Consider the following 14,861-nt stretch of genomic DNA (forward strand, 5'->3'; position numbering starts at 1 on the left):
TATCTATTGGGTGTTGGAATGTTCATAAATTTACGACAGTTTCACACATGATGTGTACATAAGCTAATTCTGTTGTTATTCACACAAGCAAATGCAACTAAATGGAATGAAGTCAAAATACGTGTTTGCAGCATGATATAATTTATCTGACACTGCGTTCAGCATTAGGTTGGTAGACGTAATTATCATGTGACATAAATATGCAAGTACAATTTTTAGCATTTTCGTGATACGATTTATCATTTTGTACTAAACTTACAAGTGCGTGTAAATCGAATTTTTCGAAATGTGAAGCTTGCATAATTAGTTTAGCCCAGGGAGTTTCCCACTACACGGCACATAATAGAAAATAAATTTTTGTAATTAGCTAAACCAATTTACGAAGCTGGTTGGAATTCTCCTTTGAGTTTACAGAGTGCGTGTTTCTTTCATTAATTTGCACGCGAGAGTATTTCCTAGCACTTCTATCTATTCAACATAACTTTACAATTTTTTATTTCTTCTGCAATACTCAACACTTGGCAGTCACTGCACTTTATGCACGTGACAAACCATAAATTTCCAGTGAATGTCACCACAATAAATTTTATTTAATTAAAATATCTAAAGGTATGACTAACTCACCTGTAATAGGTATGTTTGAATTATGTGTTGGTCTTGATCAGTTGCCAAATTAGATAAAACTGCCTTCATTTGATTAAATATTTTTAACCAAATTTTAACAATTCACTACAATCTAACGATAGAATTTTTTGCTAGTATTCTATCTTGAGAAAAATGTGAAAAGGTGTCAATAATGGATATCAGATATAAATTTGTAATTTTTGTCATGGTTTAGTAAAATCTGTTAATAATTAGTTTCTATTAGGTGTTTCAAAACTAAGACTAAACTAAGAAAAAATGTAAAATAACTTATTAATGATTTAATCTCACATTGAAACTATAAATTACATTAACTATTAATTTTTTGAAGTGCATGAATAATACAATGTGTTTTTAAATGATTCTCATTGAGTCGTCTGTGAATTTCTCATGTAAAATCAGAAAATGCCGCTTCATAGGACTAGTGATAAGCATTTAGACATCGAATTTTACATCCTCCATTCATTAAGTCTCGAATCTGGAAATAATCTTCGATAGTAAAAATGTTTTCTTGTACAGTGTAATAATTTAGTTGCATTTTAACGAAAATTTTTAAAGAAATTTTGAATTTTTTAATTGACAGATTTGACATTTATTGACAGTAGATTCAACTGAACAGAGCTGCACAATTTTTTTATATACAGGGTGCTCAAAAACTGGCGCACCAACTCAGTGGTACGTTATTGAGAAGCAAATGCAAATTACGAGAAAAATGTTGAAAAAATTCCTAAAGTCATATTTTAAAAAATCTGGAGCTACAAACTTATTGTGTTAACTTCTTTAGTTTTCATTATTTTTTTATGTTTTTATGTTTCATACCAGGTAATCGTTTCGTAACAAAACGATGAATAATTATTTTTAAATTTACTATCAGATTTTAGCAGTTTTTTTAATTAAAAAAAATTAAAATTTATTCAAAAAATCACTATTTGTAGATGTGTCAACACTGGGAATTATTTCCTAGGAAACCTTTTCAAAAATAATTTATTTTTATTGTTGCTCAAAATCTAAAAAGTTAATGAAAGTACAGTTACTTTTATTAATTAGTTACTTTCATTAGTCAGTATATTAGGCGTAGTTTTGTCATTTCCTGTTTTCTTTTGATAAAATCTTTTCAATTATTCACGGAAAAAGGCATATTCCTAATAAGAGAAAGAATTCTGTCCTAATTTTGCGCTTTTTTGCATTGTTTTTCAAAACTCTTTTGAATTTAGTGTTTTTTTTTTGTTATTTTCTTGTTTTTTTTTGCTTTTTTTTAAGCTTGTTTCTAGAACGATTTATCGTTAAATAAATTTTATCGATTGGGTAGTTGCTAAGGTAGAAATGACCTAATTGGTGTTTTTAAAGAAATTATGGAACCGATAACATTTATCTAACAATAACTAATTCTAGAAACTAAGGGTAAATTGGACAGAAGATTTTTCGGCATTTCAGCTCGTTTTTTATCGTAAACGCAAAAATGTTTTTATTTTTGGTTTTTTAATTGTTGTATAGGCATGTTCAAAAAGAATCACACTCCTAGACTCCTACTAACCGAGTCGGATAGTAAAAGTCCGACTAATATTTTTAAGGCCATCAATTTCAACAAAGAAGGTAGTTTACTAACTGTCCATCCAGTGCGGTTTTAAGGGTGGCATTCTTTTTGATTATGACTGTACATACAGGGTGAATTATGTATGGGTTATTTCTGCTTTGTTCAGAGATCTAAAACGCAACCAAAAATACTTTATTTATTACCATTTGAATACTTCGTTTGATTTTTTAAACATTAACTTTACCAACATTGGTTTTTTATCTTTTAAACAATTTTAGTCCATAATGAAATTTTGGCAAAACTAGCAAGATAAACTCAGCAAGACAATACTCAGAACTGTGCAATCGTGGATGAATTTTGAAACTGGAATCAGCATTATTCTAGTATTATTGGCTGCATCTTGAAAAAAAAACAAAACTACAAATAACCCATAAATGACTCACTCTGTATTACTTACACAGGTAAGTCTGCTTCTTTCAAGAAATTATAATCACACACAAAATACGCGTTAAGGATTCAATACTTTGTGTTTTTCTCTGTTTCTTTGTACTTTTCAGAATATTTTAAAATTTCGCTTAATTAAAATTATTTATTAATTATTGATAATTAATTTGATAATTAGTGTTAAGTCACTACACAAAAACAATTATTATTTCTTATGTTATTCCAAAACAAAGGATGCTTTATGTTGTTTTTTGCGAATAAAACGAAGAAAATTTGTTGCTTACAGTCTTTTGGGGTTTGTGACAGTTTTGTTTACGTATTTGTGGCAGAAAACATGATTCAAAGCGCAGTTTACAGAAGAAATAAAGATAAAATCTAAAATTTTATTAATAATACTAATATTTTTAATTTATTAATATTTGTAAAAATTTTCATGCATAGACAAAACAATGAGGTATCTAATAGCAAAAACTAAATCTGTGTGTGATAATTAGTTTCTGAGATTTAGCAAAAAACACTTTTAGCAAACTTAAATTGAGAAGTACTTCTTACAAAATAATATAGTTTGGAATAAATTATAATTTCATAGGTTGAGGGTGACATGGCACGAACACGAACACTGAAAAAAAAAATAGAAAAAAGCAAGTGTTCATGCTATGTCACCTTAAAGCAAGACCTATAAATATTGCAGCTTGATGATGATTTAATTAAAATCGAAACGTCGCTAAAATATGAAGTTTATTTACATCTCTGCCCTTAACAACCAACAACAATTTCTTCCGTAAAATTTTTCAAGGGCAAAAATGTTATTTCAAAATTATAATTTAATATATTCTTTTTATGATATAACTTTTTTAAACTTGGTTTTCCCGGATCTGTTTATGGGCTTTTATAAAAATGTAGTTCAATGAAAAGTTTGATTAATAAATTTTGCGAAGCATTTTTTAAATAAAGAAGTGTTGTTTCATTATTTCTGATATTTAATGAGTAATTAATAACTTGTTCGAATTTTATGAAATTTGACGCGTGGATGTTACGAGTTACGAGTATGCCAGACATGCGGAATTAGAACTACTGTCCGTATATGCAATTTGTCATTTATGATAATAATAATAATTTATTGACAAACTTGAATGGTAGTTATTTGCTAATAGTTCAATGTAGGAAGAGTAAATTAATCCGTATCATTAACTACGTGATTAAAATAATTAATTCTGATTATACAGGTGCTCAGAAGCTAGCGCACTAATTCAGTGTACGTTGTTGAGAAACATGTATAGGTTAGGGGAAAAATATCGACATATTTAAAAAAAATTAGTTGCAAATTTATTTTTCCTAAAACCAAAGAGAACTTTTATGCAACTACTTTTGGTAAATTTTTAGAAGTTGTATTGGCAGTGCTGGGCTGGGTTTTATCAGTCATCCCTATACTTTAGTGTCGTCGGTTATTGATAAAGCCTGAATAATTAACAAAATTAAAAGGAAATGGTTTGAACAGATTTTGATAAAGTAAACTAATTAAACTAAACAACAAAAATAGAAAGTAGAAAAAATAGTATATTACACTCGTTTTATAAGAATCCATTGTGGCACTCGTTTTGTTGGAGCACTCCTTCGTCGTGCTCCAAAACCATTCGTGCCACACTAGAACGTCTTATAAAACTCGTATACTATTGTTTACTTCTTCAGTTTTTATTGGTTTTTAATTCTTTTATGTTTCACACTAAATAATCGTTCCTTAGCACAATGATGAATAATTATTTTAAAATATACTATCAGTCTTTAGCAGTTTGTTGAATAAAAAAAATAAAATTTACCAAAAAAAAATCTAAATTTGTAGATGTGCAAACACTGGGTATTATTTCCTAAAAACTGTTTTAAAAATTATTCATTTTTATTACTGAAAATATGTGTCTAGTTTTCAATAATTCTTCCCCAGTTTGATTAATTTTTAATGAACTTTGAATACTTTAACAAAAACGTTTGTGGTCATGGTCATTGGAAATTTATGAAAGTATTTGAAGAAGTATATAATATTTTTATGGGATTTTTCGGCAGCTTAATTGAATTTGTTCGTAAGCGTATGTACAAAGAAATCGGACTTAAGCCATCCCGAATGAATCAGTGTATAAAAATGGTGTATTCGGCGTTAGGTCCATAAATCATCATTTTAAACAACATGTGGGATCTACTCGTACTTTAAAATAAATCACAGAAAAATGAGTTTCATGTTGTGTGATTCTTTTTATTTGAATTATTGTGCTTTTAAACGGATATAATTTGACAAATTGACTGGAAAATCACGGGAAAAGTCCAATTTTTTATGAAACATTGGTGCACTTAGCGATGCGCTCCATCACATGGTCCGTCCATCTATAAATTTTATTTTTCACGTCAAAGTGCCATAAACACTGTAAATCAGCGTTGTTCTGTCAAGTATTATTCATATGCGTTATCTACTTATAACACGAACAAATCTCTTATATAATTTTTGTTTCAGAGATAGGGCGGCCCTAGCACTTCGTCTAAGGTAATAACAGTTAACAAATTACATTATTTCTAAGATTTTATTAGCAATAAATAGACGTAATAGTTCGCTTTCAGATATAAAAATTTATATTAACTCAAATTAAAAGTAAAGTATGTTGAGTATAACCTGCTGGTATGCCAGACGTCTGAATGGGAGTTAATTTTAATAAAATGCACTTGGCTGAAATACTTGTCAGCAGATAGACAGTAATTTGCTCAATTGCTGATCTTTGTAAAATATAAATTGTGAGCATGCAAAACAATTATTTGCATCAAAGGATGCATTTCAAAGTAATAAGTGTCACAGTTTAAATTAAAATGAGTTTTTTATTAAAAACAATACCAATCAATTATTATTAATTAATTGAATTATTTGTTAAATTTAATTGATTTTGTAAACAATTTTTAAATTAATATTTTGTCTGTTTTTACTAATTTTTTTTTAAATCAGGATTTACGCAAAAGGAAAGAATAGTTAGCAATAATACGAATAATAAGTTCGATGGCTCTCGTTATGCAACGAGCGAATGCGAGTTGCATACCAAGACACCCGAGAATTTTAGGCGTTTTCACATAAGTGTCATTAAATTATTTTTTGTTGAAACATTTTAATCTAAAACACGTTGCTATGGGAAGCGTGTTTTAAAATAGCGAAAACATTAACTTAAAACACGTTGCTACGGGAAGCGTGTTTTAAAATAGTGAAAACGCGTTGCTATCGGAAACGTGTTTTAAATTACTGTTTATAATATAGGATTTAGATTTAAAAAAAAGGCTGAAAATAAAAATGTTTGCACTAAACTGAGTTTTAATAATCCCAGTTTTTCTTTTAATAAAATTAAAATTTCAGACGATTTAGCTAATTGTAAGTAATGAAGTTTTAAAAATATAATATTTGAAACAAAATAAGTGCAAGTAAGATGATTTAAACTGTTCCCAGGAAAATTAATTGGTTTGTTTAGCTAATAAATAATAATCTATATAAGTCAACACTTTTTAACGAAACAAACGCCAATATAAGCTACTCGTAAGTAATTTATTTTTTTTTGTACGGGGAATCGGATAAAAATAACCTACTTAGGCGATTAGGCAAGTCTCTAAACAAGAAATCGCTGTAAATCAACCTATTTAAACTACTATTCAAATCTATAATGAGTCGAGTTTGGTTTCCAGACAACAGTACACTGTACAGGGTTATTCACTTACGACTCCGCGCCTAACCAGGTAAAAATGCAACATAAAATACAGTTTACAAAGCATCTGTTTAATTTTTATATTTAACAATCAAATCACAAATACAAGTATTAATGATGACATGTTTAGGCCAGTCAGGCGCGGAGTATTAGATGAATAACCCTGTATTATTAGAATCAAAAATTAGGTTTTATGAGCTATAGATTTCATCGAAACACATTTATCTATTTTTTTTCTCCGAATAATAAATAAATACTTGTGTGATTTTACATAAAGTACAGAAAGTGCATTTAAAGTATAAATTACATTAGCTATTATTTCCTTGAAGTGCAGGAATAATTTATAACAGCTAATTTTGAGAGAAACAAGCGTTTTTATAGTTTTGAAACAGCTAATAGTTATACTTTTATACATACATGATGACCTAGGGGTGCATAACTTTTTTAAGATGCAAGCTATCGATTTAATTTTTTTAAACGATAGGTTTTATAATAACGTACGAAAAATTCTAAATTTTGAAGGTTACGTTTAAAGTATTCTAATTATCCATAACAATTTTACAAGTTACTATTACAAGTTACTATTTTCCACTTTTTTATTGCTGGAAATGTATTACTAACCAGAGCTATTTTTGCTCATTAAGATATTTCAATTTGTTAAGCGACAAGTTCTATTCAAAATTTTTTTATGCTTTCGGCAGGTTTTCTTGTTTTCATTCTATAGGAATAAAAAGTTGGGATTTATTAAACATGGGTACAGATTACAGAAAATGTTAATGCAGATCGATGGAAAATTACATTCTTTTCTCATAATTATAATGAAATAAAAATTGTGACATTTTATTTGCAGATTTGCGTTATGAGAGATCTGCAATTTCTGCAAATGTATTCTTAAAAATTTTGGATTTAGTACTCTTATTCGAAATATGATAATATTTAATAATTTAATAATTTACATAATTACACGTTGAGGCATTTTCTCTTCCAAATGACCAAATCTGATGTGTTCAAAATGTTTAAAAATGAGCAACTTATCGATTCCTGAAGGGAAGAGTGCATACAGGCTGACTCAGGGGTGTGTAAATCGGTCTATAACTTTTTTGCTATTTTTTTTTGTTATTTAAAATATCGCCATGTATCATCATTATCCGATAGATTGACTTAAAGAACACAAACTAAAAATATTTTTATTACGCACAGGCTGTTCTATTTAGGGTGATGAACCAAAGCTACAGTTTTTTAAATGGAACAGCCTATATATTCTTGCACAACTAGATTTTACACAAAAAATAATGTAACTTTGTATAAATTGTTATACGTCTATCTCTTTTCGTTTCAGAATTTTATTCAACTTTTCGTAATAAAAAAGATCAATTTTTGAAAAGTCACCAATGAATATTTTTCGACAAATTTGCCACAGAAAAACTCATAATTTTTAGCAAATAGTCGTGTTTTACTTTAAACACGCAGATAATGTACAGGGTGTGTCAACCGCAAAAATTTGAATAATTCATTTTTTACAAATGGAACACAATGTTTTTTTTACACATACCGATAACATTTTGCATAAGCTTTTTAATGGTATAGGGTTTGCATATAAATTTAAAACATTTTTCGAGATTTTTCAAAAAAATATTTTATCTTGCAGGTGCAGTTTTTTAGGTATATTATACCATTGTTTTTGATGAGAGAAATCAAATTTTTCTCACAAAAGCGATAAAGCTGTCAGTTCTACTCACAAGTGAGTAATGCTGGTGAAAATTGGGGAAAACAATGACACTGTTTATTTCATAACTATAGCAACACAGGTCACTACGAAAACTGATACATAGAACTATGCTAATTTTACAGGTGGCTATTTACTTGAATTTTATTTTTTTTACAATGCACCTGTAAGATAAAATGTCGTATATCACACGTGATCGAAATGCCATTATAAAGCTCGTGCGCACTCGTCGGCCTAAATTCTTACTGGCATATAATGATGCATTCTATCACACCCTGTACACATTACCTGCGTGTTTCAAGTAATGTTAAAATTTCAAGATATTCTGAGTTTTTCTGTTGCAAATTTATTGGAAAATATTCATACGCGAATTCGTTGTGATTTTTCAAAAATTAGTCTTTTTTATAAGGAAAAATTGAATAATTCCGAAACGAAAAGAGATAATCCATAATAGTTTGAATAAAGATGCATTATTTTTTTGCCTAGAATCTAATTATGCAAAAATATATAGGGTGTTACATTAAAAAACATATCTTTGGTTCACCACCCTGTACACAACACCCTGTGTATGATAAAAATATTTGTGGTTTGTGGATTTTAAGTCGCTCCATCGTATAATAGCAAAGACATGGCAATATTTCAAGTATCGAAAAAGTTATAAAACCGTCATCCCTAGGTCACCCTGCAGAATTTTTTTAGAAAGTGCAAATATTTTGAAAACGGTTACAGAGTTGATCGACAACACTTTAAAATGATAATAATCGTAGAAAACTTAAGCATTAAAGGTTTTTACGATGATTTTTGTTCAAGTTTTGTTAAACAGTCAGAACATCCCTTAAGGAATAGCTGAGAAAAACTTGTTTAGAATAATTTGAGTAATTAAAAAATACAATAAAAAGCATTGCTTTCAATTTGACTTACAAGTTAATTGACACCTATTCTTTGTATAACCCAAAGTGCTATTTATTTTATGGCTGTGTACAAAATTTCCGGTAAATATTTTTATTAGACATCCAAATCACAAGTAGGAAATCTCTGAAAAAAGAAGCCAATTTGTCGATAACATAATATTACAAACTGGCAAATTTAAAACTAGTTGTTGTTCCTATTTCGTCGACATTGCACAAGCTGATAAAATAATGCATTTATAAAATAACAAGTGGAGGAGATAGATAAGTCAAGTGCAAACTATCACAACATTATGTTGTAAACAGATTAGATGACAATTACTTCTTGTGCATAATAATTTAATGGAGAATTTACCTAAGTTCGTGTATAATCTCTTGGAAGTTAATGTTGATCCGGTAACCGGATTGTTTCTAGGAAATTTAGCGTCCATACTAAACTATAACAATACGATCACCTCAGACCTTGATACATTTTCGCATAATTACGGTAGTAGTCTTTAATAAGATCCTAATTGTTGGTTATAAAGCAATAAATAAAACCGCAGTGTCATAAACATATTTCACATTGCAACAATTTCCAAGGAATTTCCTGATTTGGTCAAAAAATTTACAACCTTACAATATTTATTGTGATCAGAAATATGTACAAATGAGTCAAGTAACTTTGTTAATGTCTATTTCCAGCAATATCTGAAAGGAAATATTGGAGTAAAATGTAGAAAGCTCATAAAAAGATCTAACAGTGTTATCATGACCCGATACGGAACTTATCAAATAAAACTTTCTTAAACCGGTTGTTGAAGTTTCAAACTTTTATAAAAAATAACTTTTACAGAAAACATCTTGTTGGAATATTGACGTGCTTTAGACAAGAAACTGTCTCATTTTACTTTTTGTTAGTGCAATTATAACAAAACATCACATTCTGTCTACTTTTGCGAACTAATAAGGACTTAAATTAATACAAAATTAAAATTAAAAATTGACTTAAAAAACAAGTCAGGTTCAGCTATATTACATTTTAATGATGTCGCTTATTTGCAATTTACGGTTGGAATGCAATTGTGAATTTGAATGCAACTAAAGTTTCTAATAAATTAATTTGAACAGTTTTTTAATTTAAATTCTGCTTTTCAAGTGGACAACGAAAATACAGTAGGGCTAGTTATTGGAGCCGCAACTACCGAAGAGCATAATACTACATTAAGCTGTGGGTGGGCTAATTCTTATTCAGTCACAGATACGTAAGAATACTAAATTTCTGTCATGGTTTACAGATCGATTATAACAATAATAGCAGCATTAGGTATACACAACAAGTACAAGAATTGGTGTCACACACGTGCATTCTGATTCCAGGCCGTATCATCATCATGAATAGCTGCTTTAACGACGTATATTTTTGAAGAAGACACCTATCTGACAACTGTTGTTGTTCAAACTTCAAAAAGCGTTCGCCAGATGATAGTTTTCAGTATGAGTTTGAATTTTTTCCAAGTTTTAACTTTTAAGTGTGTTGGAAGGAAATACACAGTGAATTTTATAGTTCTGCAGAAATTTTAAGTGGTGGTAGGAGTTGAGGTTAATTGATGTCAAAGCAAATTAACTTGCTTTTGTCTTGGTTATTTTAGTTTGATGACATGAAATTTATAAATTTTATATCCGTTCGTTCGTTCAAAAGATTTTGTTTCAAATTATTGTGAAACATAAAAATATTAAAAAATAATGAAAACTAAAGAAGTTAACACAATAAGTTTGTAGCTCCAGATTTTTTAAAATATGACTTTAGGGATTTTTTCAACATTTTTCCCGTAATCTGCACTTGCTTCTCAATAACGTACCACTGAGTTGGTGCGCCAGTTTTTCAGCACCCTGTATATATTATCATATACAGGGTGATTTTTTCAGGCCAACATTAAAAAAAGTTGAAACAACTACCAAGCGATTATTAATTATCATAATCACCGCTTTTATCGAAATTAAAAAACTGACAAAGCCTACTTTAATTATAAATTTAAATGATTGCATGGTATTATTCTCTAAGAAAAAACTGAATTATAGTTTTTTTGATCATTATTTTCGAAAAATCATACTAGCTTTTACATTTGAGAGTTTAATCTTTAAAATTATTGCAGTTATTGAAAAATATTGACTGATGTCAAAAACTATGACAGATAACTATCAACAACTTGGCGAAATAAAAATTGGCGTCTACTTTTTAGAATTTTTAACTTAGCGCGAATTTCTAGCAGTTCCGAAAGCTCATCCATTTCGAAAATAATGGAGATGAATAAGAAGGTTGATTTTGATTTTGCATAAAGTCCTACAGACGTAGTTATTTTGGAAATTAAAAAGTTTCTAATGTAGGTCCGAAAAAAGTCATCCTGTTTACAGTACTTCTTTTGACAGAAATATTTATTACGACACTGAACGTGTGATTCATTATTTTAATACAATGTGTTTAAAAATGGTTGTTCATCGAATTAACTATAGAATTCAAATCAATGAGCCGCTTCGTCCAAATGACTAATGTTGTTTTTCTGTAAAATCTTTGAATTAGTTTTTTACCTCCTTTTTTTTGAATTTTTCGCCAAAGTTGTTGTTAAGTGTAGGGTTTGTTTTGATTTGTGTTTTTGATTTTCGCGTTTTTCGTTGTAAATTGTTTCTTTTTTGATTTCCGAAGTCTTTTTGCATTATTTTGACGGATCTGTCACTTTGACGGCATTCACAATTTAAATTAGGAGGCACATTATCAAATTTCATAAGTGACTTGATGAATAACTATTTTTAAACACATTGTATAATACCATAATTATTTTTGGAAATGATTTATAATATCTCTATCTGAGTTTACTTAGTTTTCCAAAAGAAAAAAATTATGTCGCAAACGATCATTTTTAATCTGATAAGTAATAAGTAACGGCAGTACAAATTTTTGTGAATCCAGCAATTACACGAGCTGTTTTCTTAATGGTTTTCTCAAACATTTATCTGATTTTAACCACATTAAAATTTCGCTTGTGCATATTATAGTAGTAGAAAAAAAATTATTAAGAAAAAACGATTGCAATAATTAAAAAAAATAATAAGTATGTAGTTTTTTGCATTTGACACTTGTACTATGATGATTTGGGATTATGTTAAGGGATCAAATTGAGTATGTTAGAAACACTATCGTCTGCAATATATTTTTTTCTTTTGGGCAATTAGAAGTATTTATTTTTTGACTCCACTAAAACTTGAAACACTCTATACAATAAAAGTTTAAATGATGTCAAGACATTTCAGCTTGTTTAGGTTTTTTCAAAATTTTTGAAAATCCTGGACTTGAACTTAAGACTAAATATTAATGAATTAATTAGATTCTTTAGTTGTTGAAAAGTGAAGCAAGTAGATCTATTTTTCCCTACACTCTCACATATGCATAACCTCCTAAATTGCTCAGAATAGGTTAAACACAATTATGTTCTAAAGCGACAAAGTTATTTTGGGATTCATAAGGAAGGAGACCTTTACTCAAGCAAAACAAATGATTTATTGTGTAACCGGTTTCGCTACTGAAACATTTTCAGATGGGGGTAATTTTTAAAAACATTACTTTATATCTTTTTTTCACTTTTTTATCGTTCTGGTAAATACAAGAAATTCAATAAAAAGACTACAAAAAATAAAAAAGCAGAAAACATAAAATAAGAAAAGTTAGAAAGTTGTTGATAATTTTATGTCATATGATTCGAAAGGAAATTGATAAGGGGAGTCCATGAATGATGAAACCATTAAAAACGTATGTCGCAGCTCTAGGCCATTTATCGCATCATTTTTGATTTTTTTATGAACAATTTTAATCAAAAAAACTTATCGGATCCCTTTCTTATAAAAAAGCTTTTATTTGTTTTCAATTTTTTATTGTTACCAGAAAGATAGATAAAGAAATATATTATAGTGTCAAAATTTTGCATTTACAAAAATAAAATCATCCTGCTCGAGGATTTTTTGAAAAATGACTTTCATATCTTTATTATACAATCTGTCTACAAATGAATGTAGGATTGTAGTAGGTATTAAAAGTTTGCCACTTCTTTCAACAAACAACGATGAATGTTAATTTATGAAAAAATTGGTTTTACTGATTGCCTGGATAGATAAAAATTGGTACTTTTCAGAAATTTCATAGAAATAAAATAATCAAATGGGGCAAATTTCAGTTCCAGAACCACCTGAGATCCTACACTCTTTTATAAACAGTCTGTATTATCGGTATTTTTATAAACAGTCTGTATTATCGGTATGCAAAAAAGTGTGGTTATCATTTAAAATAACAAAGGTGACGCCAAGTTTCGGAAGTTCAGCCATTTAGAAAATAATTTATTTGAACTCAGTTTGGGTTGAAAACAAAATTTCTAAGGTCTAGATACATTAGAAGTTAAAAAGTTTCTAATGTAGATTCTACAATGTGTTTGTAAATGATTCTCATCTATTTGTCTGAGAATTTCCCATGTAAATCAGAAAATTAATGACATTCATTTAGACACCGAATATTATCATTCCCCATTGATTAAGTCTCTCTCCATTTCAGAAATAAGCTTTGACAATAAAAGTGGTTTTTTGGATAGTGTAACAATTTTGTTGCATGTTAACGAAATTTTTAAAATTAATTAATTGACAATTTGTAAATTTTACAACTGACAATTTTGACATTTATTGACATTTACGTGTAAATCAATTTCAAAGTTAACTAGATGAAAATCATTCAAAAACACATTATATAAGATCAACCTGTATATTTGTCCAAAAATTCTGAAAGACAGTAAAGGAGGTCAATACACCTGGATCTTAATATTTTTAAAATTTTAAAAAGTTATTGATTGTTTAGGGGGGAATAATGTTTTTTAATTTGTTTCTTCAGATTTTACATAGATTTTCGAATTTGAATCCACTTAAAAATTTGCCCAAAACTTACTAATACAAAACAGAAAAATGCAGATTTTTTCTTTTTTCTTCTTTTGTCGTTCTGCTCGTTCATATTTCAAACTTCAAAAACTTCGTTCGTAAAACAGTCAGGATTGGCTCGTGTATTATAGACATAACTATGACTTATGTCAAATTCTAGGCTCCAAAGGGTATTATTACACCTCTGGAAAGTGGATGCAGTTATTTTATTTTGACCAAACAATTTATCTCAAAATGTGTGTCGATATTGCATCAAAACGGTTATAGTTTTTTTTGCATAAATTCAATTAAACTTCAGAATGCTGAAAAAAAAGAAAAGAAATACACATTTGTCCAGAAATTTCAGAGGTGATAGTTGAAGTTAAACACCTCAACTTGCCTTGGTCTATTCAAAATTCTAAAACATTATACAGGGTGCTCAAAAACTGGCGCACCAACTCAGTGGTGCCTTGTTGAGAAAAATTATTCCGAAGTCAAATTTAAAAAAATGGAGCTACAAACTTATTTTCTTAACTTCTTCAGTTTTCATTATCTTTTAATGTTTTTATGTTTCACACTAAGTAATGGTGAATTATAATTTTTAAATTTACTATCACTCCCTAGCAGTTTTCTTGAATTTAAAAAAATAAAAATTTATCAAATTCAAATTAAAATTTGTACATGTGCCAACACTGGGTATTATTATTTTTTTTACTATTTGTGCCTTTATAAGTAAGCATTTCTCTACCACACAAGTTGGTGCGCCGGTTTTTGAGCACCCTATATTTGGGATTTTGATTTTTTTATGCAAAAACTGACATTTTATAGCAGTTCATATTAAACTTCGACGAAAACTTAATTATGACTTAAAACTATAATTCTCGTAGTCATTTCACCAAAATTTTGCGATTTTTCGAAATTCTAATAAAAATTAGTTATAAATTATCTCATACTCT

General features: G+C 28.7%; 1 protein-coding gene across 9 annotated transcripts in view; it reads left to right on the forward strand.

Moving 5' to 3' along the window:
* Positions 1-14,861, forward strand: part of Mp (Multiplexin) — a 248,949-nt gene that overhangs the window by 61,843 nt on the left and 172,245 nt on the right. For 8 of the 9 annotated variants that reach the window (XM_064355813.1, XM_064355811.1, XM_064355821.1 and 5 more), the window contains one exon: positions 5,121-5,150. The exons of the other annotated variant lie outside the window; for it this stretch is intronic. In XM_064355813.1, coding sequence (XP_064211883.1) covers positions 5,121-5,150 — 30 coding nt within the window. The remainder of the gene's footprint in view (positions 1-5,120; positions 5,151-14,861) is intronic. 9 annotated transcript variants of the gene reach the window in all.

Source organism: Tribolium castaneum, chromosome 1, assembly GCF_031307605.1.
Source record: "Tribolium castaneum strain GA2 chromosome 1, icTriCast1.1, whole genome shotgun sequence".
NCBI classification, from domain to species: Eukaryota; Metazoa; Arthropoda; class Insecta; order Coleoptera; family Tenebrionidae; genus Tribolium; species Tribolium castaneum.